Genomic DNA, 6,535 nt, shown 5'->3' with positions numbered 1-6,535 from the left:
CTGGAAGCCAAATGGGAAGTAAGGAGTGTGTGTGGGAGGGTCTGAACGCGACATGCACACTTACCCAGAAGCCAACGGGTGGGGGCCTCCTCCGTCCTCAGAGTTGGGAAGGGGAAATTGCGGCGCACGTCCGGTGAGCTGCGGAACTCGTACTGGGATGCTGTGAACATCTCGCCATCTGATTGAGGAGAACAACTTTTAAACCAGAAAAGCTAAACGATGCTCAATGTTGTATGTACAGTATACTGTAGTTAGTTAGAATTAGGGCTGTCAAACGATTAAAATTTTTAATCGAGTTAATTACAGCTTAAAAATTAATTAATCGTAATTAATCGCAATTCAAACCATATGTAAAATATGCTATATTTTTCTGTAAATTATTGTTGGAATGGAAAGATTAGACACAAGACGGATGTATACATTCAACATATGGTACATAAGTACTGTATTTGTTTATTATAACAATAAATCAACAAGATGGCATTGACATTATTAACATTCTGTTAAAGCGATCCATGGATAGAAAGACTTGTAGTTCGTAAAAGATAAATGTTAGTACATTTTGTATTAAAACCCCTCTTAATGTTTTCGTTTTAATAAAATTTGTAAAATTTTCAAACAAAAAATAAACTAGTAGCTCGCCATTGTTGATGTCAATAATTACACAATGCTCACTCATGGTGCTGAAACCCATAAAATCAGTCGGACCCAAGCGCCAGCAGAGGGCGACAAAACACCGAAAAAAAATAGCGAGTGGACATTACACTGTGCTGTCATTTTAATCTGTTTGAGCGGGGCATGTGCATTAAATGCGTCAAATACTTTAACGTGATTAATTTAAAAAATTAATTACCGCCCGTTTACGCGATAATTTTGACAGCCCTAGTTAGAAGGGTTGTTTGTTGTAGTACTAAAGTGGCTTAGAATACTGATGAAAAATTCCTTGTGTGTTTTTCACATTCTTCGTCGATGTAAATGATTGGGAATAATTTGTGAGTTTCCTCTTCGAAGAAAACTTTTGACAAAACGTTTGCAAGCACAATCTTTAACAAGGAAACTTTTTGTATATTCAATAATTTACACAATTACATCTTTTTTTACGACTTTCATGCAAAATTATTACAATTTTTTTAACCCTACATTGCACTAATTTAACACACTGGCTGCCATTGATGGCGCTAGACGTCCAATCCATTTTGATATGGAGAGGTGAATTCATTGCTCCGAGCATTCGGGGCCAGTGCTCCTGATTTAAATGAATTGGACGTCTATCAATGTCAGTGTCATGCAATGAGTTAAATACGATGAAAAAAAATCTACTTCTGAGTGCTACTTGGGTCTGTAAACCAAAGTTTATTTCTATTTATATTCATTTTAATTTAATTAATTTAGCTTTTATTACATTGTGTACGTTTATTTATAATGATATTAAATAATTTAAAATATAAGAATGATTATTAATAATATGCAGTTTAATAAATATAGATATGGCGGAAAACACTCAGGTAACTTGAAGTTCCGCTCTGAGACGCCCAATTTGGCCAAGTTGCAAAATTGTCCGATATGCATGTGTGATGCATGACTGGAAAGCTTAAAATCTCAGTTTTCTGGAAGAAAAATTTTGGACGGGAGGGCATTTAAAAAAAAAAGTTTTTTAAACAGCAAAACCCTATATGGAGGTGAAAGCACGCAAGAGCAGAATAACAGACGCCATGACTTTAACTTTAACGAGATATTATCCCAAAACTCCATGTCGCATTAATCACCGAGTGTCAAGACACAGCTGTGAATGGCCACAGCTGGATTTTTGGGGGATTTTAGGGGTGAAACATGGTAATATAACAGGGGTCGCGATTCAGAAATTGCAGACATGATGGAGAGGTCGAGATTTTCTTTTTCACATATTTACCCTTTTAAAGGGGAACTTTGAACTAAGGTTGGCCAACCATGTTTTTGAATAATATCAATGGCTAAACAATTATAAGCATATTTTCATTATTTTTTTTAACGCAACCCTTCCAGATTCTTTGTTTAACCCATAGCAACGCCCTTGACAACGAAAATGCTTTTCTTCGGAAATCTTCGGAAATTACGTCACACCTAGACGTGCGGGGGAAGTCCACCATAGAACAGTATTGTTTGTTGCATTGCTTCTCGGTAAGATGCCACAGCGGTGTGTGGCGATGTTTTGTTCTCGCTCAAACGAAAAGTTGTATGAGTGGCCAAAGGATAGCAGGGCACGTAAATGGACATCTTTCGTTTGCACAAAGCGAATGAATTTCACGCCATCATCGAGTAGTGTTCTCTGCTGCAAACACTTCGAAGATGCCTGCTTCCTTAACCGGTCTGCTTATGATCAAGGATTTGCCAAAAAGTAAGTGTGATTTTTGGATAGATGACTGATGACTTTGTCAAAGCATAGCTGTTGTGGAATTGAACAGTATAAGCTAACGACATTGGCCGAAAGTTAACTCGTGGCAATCCCCAATCATAGTTGTTGTTGCGTTCGCTAGGTTAAGCGTGTTTAAATTGCGCGTCATCTACGATCGTGTCCGAAAGGGTTAATCCACTGTCAATCGGGAAACGGGTGTGAATGTGCATATTAACAGGTCGGCGTCGCGGTAATAGGCTTCTAGTTTGTGTTTTATGAGAGCCGGTGACAGCTGACAAATAGCATGTTGGTTTAGCGTAGCCATTGAGTCAATCTCGCAGCGAATCAGCGAGCGCGCAGGTCACGCAGTGAATCATGGGAAATGTAGTCTCGGGACAACACTGAAGTGGTGCTTTGTAATCTGTACTACATTTCCTCACGCCATTAGACGCCAATTCCTGCCGAGAGCTGTGCCGAGCTGTGTTCTAACTTTTCCATAAGAACTGCTCCATGTGTTAATAAAGAGACAAGGTTGTCAGCGCGTCGTGTGTTCGATACATTTGTAAACAAAAAGCTCATAACAAGACACTATGCACAATCCGTTTAAGAGACGCTGGAGTGGGAGGCGAGGAGGAGATCGGCGAGAAGCAAAAGTTCGCGGTCGAATGTGGCGGCAGTCCGCTATTATTTTGTTTTCTTATTGTTGCCACAATAAAGTGGAGAAAGCCATCGAAGACTCATCTCCTTCTTTCCCCCCAACGTTTTTATATTATTATTTTATATGCACGAGAGCTGCCGGATCTGCCAAAATGAACATGAAGTCTGATTATTATTTTTTTTAACAATGTCATCAGATAGACAAAAACATAAAATTATGTGCAAATGCCTGCATCTTCAAATCATGAAAATAATAACAGCCTATATCTTACCAATGTTGTAATCTCGATGGGTCTTGTCTCCGTTCCATGTCAGGTAGTCTAGGCATATTGTTTGCATTCTGCTTAGCGTCTGGCTAATACATGTTAGATCCAACATAAAATTCCAAGCTCCTCTTCTTCCTCCAACTCTTCAAAAACTTGGGTCTCCTCACTTGCGCTTGATCTATTACTTATATCGCTGTTTGAAGCATTGTTTGAAGGGCTTTGTAGGGCGGCCGTATGGACCGCTCCCATCGCTGTTCTCGGTGTTACGTATCACTTCCGGGTTCGTCCCCTTTCAGGCTCGAACTTCGGAAACGCCATTATTTTGTCAAATATACAACATATAAATTATTTTTTCATGCTTTATTTGGTGGACAATGTTTAATTACTTTACTTGTGACCCTATTTGGCATGTGAAAAAATTAGTTCACACTACAGCTTTAAACTTTTTTATTTTTTTAGCGATAGTTATGAGTAAGCCTGTCGCAATATGCAATAATTCCATTTATCTCGCGATAAATAAAAATGAAGGCGGTAATTTTTCCGTTGCGATTTATCGCCTCGCGTGCATGTGCGTGCGCGCGTGCTGCAGACGTGCTGTTAAAAGTTCAGATTCCTCGTTACCAACTGCGCAAAATGCATCTTCGTTCCAGGTCCGGCAAAAACTAGCAACGGACCCAATCTTTCCTATTACAGTATATCCTATTGTTCAACGTATACCGGCCGCGTCAGTGCTGCGGAGTGACTGTGGACCATCTATGGCGCGCCGGTGTTGTTGACGTGTGGGCGCTCCCGTCAGGAGAGACATTTCACGCTGGGCGGCTATTTTTCGGCACAACGCCGGATATTTACAACGAAGTCCGCCAAAACATTGTTACCGACTTGGCTGCTACGAACAACCTCGCTTTGACAACGAACAGCTGAATGAAATTAAGAGCGCTGTGCTTCAAACTCGTCCTGTTTATGAAAGTCGATTGTCATATGCTGGTGTTGTGTAGTAATGAGCAGACGTGACTTCAGCGGTGCTTGCTAACTTTTTTAATGCGTGCACACACTAGATATCATGAAATGGCAAACTAGATGTGCTACGTCCCATGCCATTGGCTATGTGAGCCCGGGGTGATTATGGGACACGTAGTCCATATACATCGATGAATTCTAAACTGTCATGACTGAATGGAAGTTAAGAAGGCCAAATCAATCCATACCAGTGACTATAGATAATGTTGCAAATATTGTTAATTCAGTACGTGACACAGATGGATTCGGACCACAAATCGGATGTCTTGCTCATGTAGTAAACCTAGCTGCTAAGAGAGCTGTAGCAATCAACAGTGTGCCCTGCCTCACTTTACAAACAGTAAAGATTGTTCTCAGCACTTTTATACAATTTTTTTCAGATCAGTAAGAAGTAAGCACATAAATATTATGCAATAAAATGCATGTTTATATGATGGCAATTTAATTTTTGCTCGTTAGCAAAAAAAAAAAAAAACACAAAAAAAAACCGAAACAAAAAAAAAATATATATATATATATATTTTTTTTTTTTAACAGAGCATTAAATGTATTGAATCGGATCGCAAATCGTGTCCCCCATATCATAAATCGTACCGAACCATGACTTAACTGTATAGTTGCATCCCAATGGAACACCATTGCAGAAGCTATGACGGGAAAAGTTTTTATTTGCCTAAATGCTTAAGTTATTAAGTGCATTTTTTTTTTTTAAACACATTTTATTTATTCTATGTTTCTGTGCGGTATCAATATTGGTGTTTTTTACTTAAGAGGCATGGTCTATTGTTTTTAGTTGTGATTTCTTAAAAAGTATTTTTTCATTTAAGAGTAAATATTTACCGCGTTTAAATGGGTGTACTTGATCTATTAATATATACTGTATTTGCACTGTGTTATTGTAAATTGGTTAAAACAAAATTGGGGGGGGGGGGGGGCGCAATAATATTGCATATCGCAATAATTTATGAGAATAATTATCGCACACTAAAATTTGTTATCGCGACAGGCCTAGTTATGAGGTAGATATCCGTGACTGTTTTTTCAGATGCCATTTTTTTCATTGTGACGTAATTTGTTTAAAAGTTTAAAATATGCAGGTGAATAATTTTTTTTAAGTTTTTTTTTTTTTTTTTTTTTAACGAAATATTAGACATGAATTAATTATTCTAAGCTAAAAATGACAGACATGTTAAATAATAAATATAATTACTTACCTTGTTTTCATGGCTGGGTTGAAACAAAAACGGTTGCGCGACATCTGTAAACGGGGGTTTCCAGGGTAAAATGGGCAAATTAAAAATAGTTCGGGGGGCTTAATCCTCCATGAATCTGCTATGGTAACATATAGAGGTATTGTTCTATCAAACATAACAGTTGTTTTGGCTTAAAATAAAGCAGTTTATTTTAAAGAGGAGTGCAAGAGCAGAAACTGCTTTTTCAGTCTCGTCTGTGTTTTCCACCATATACTGTAATAATAACTACTAATAGTTTTTTTGAATGACGAAAAATAGTCACTTGCCCCGTAAAAAGTTGAAGCTCTTATGTGTGTACTTTTTGTGTACTTTTGATTAGCTGTCCACTATAGTGACCATAGTCCCTGAAAGGGTTAAATTATCAATCACCTGCCTGCCAAAATCCTACAAACCTGCACAGCTGAAAGAAGTACACCACAAAAACTGAAGCATTTTAGATGTTAAAATCAGGATGCGTACCAACAAGGAGGCCTGTGTATCCCTTGGATGGGTCGTAAGGACACCTGTCTCTGCCATCCTCGATGCCCGAAGACAAGCTGAAGCGTTCCGAATCCTCATGGAAAGAAGACGTGGCATACATTCTCTAGGTGTCCCGATACTTTTGTCCAAATATAGATAAAGCAGGATTGGCTGCACTTACGATGTACGCACAGAGAGGTCTGAAGGCATTGGTTCCACACGTGTACAGGTGAGTCTCATTGTAGCGCTGCAGGAAGCGGATGTGGTTGAAACACTCAGTCTGTAACACACAAACACACTATGTTAACGTTGAAGAAGTCCTCAAAGAAACGAGACGACTGGGATGCACCTTATTGTTCCTTCCTTTATTCAAACATTGCTTTTTTTGCTCAGGAGAGGAGTCCCATTCGATCTGCAAACAGTCACAACATTAAGTACTGTCAACAATTCCAACACAAAAAAATTGTTACTGTACAATTTACAGTGGTGCTTTGAGATATGAGTGATCCAAA

General features: G+C 38.6%; 1 protein-coding gene across 1 annotated transcript in view; it reads right to left on the bottom strand.

The window, feature by feature from the left end:
• LOC130910024 (semaphorin-4G-like) overlaps nucleotides 1-6,535 on the bottom strand; it is a 58,488-nt gene that overhangs the window by 3,149 nt on the left and 48,804 nt on the right. The window contains exons 6-9 of the mRNA XM_057827038.1: nucleotides 6,373-6,435; nucleotides 6,205-6,303; nucleotides 6,024-6,117; nucleotides 65-178 (exon numbers count right to left, since the gene is read on the bottom strand). Coding sequence (XP_057683021.1) covers nucleotides 65-178; nucleotides 6,024-6,117; nucleotides 6,205-6,303; nucleotides 6,373-6,435 — 370 coding nt within the window. The remainder of the gene's footprint in view (nucleotides 1-64; nucleotides 179-6,023; nucleotides 6,118-6,204; nucleotides 6,304-6,372; nucleotides 6,436-6,535) is intronic.

Source organism: Corythoichthys intestinalis, chromosome 21 (assembly GCF_030265065.1).
Source record: "Corythoichthys intestinalis isolate RoL2023-P3 chromosome 21, ASM3026506v1, whole genome shotgun sequence".
In the NCBI taxonomy this organism is placed as follows: Eukaryota; Metazoa; Chordata; class Actinopteri; order Syngnathiformes; family Syngnathidae; genus Corythoichthys; species Corythoichthys intestinalis.
Note: the sequence above shows the minus strand (reverse complement) of the source record. Positions and strands in the feature narration are given on the sequence as shown.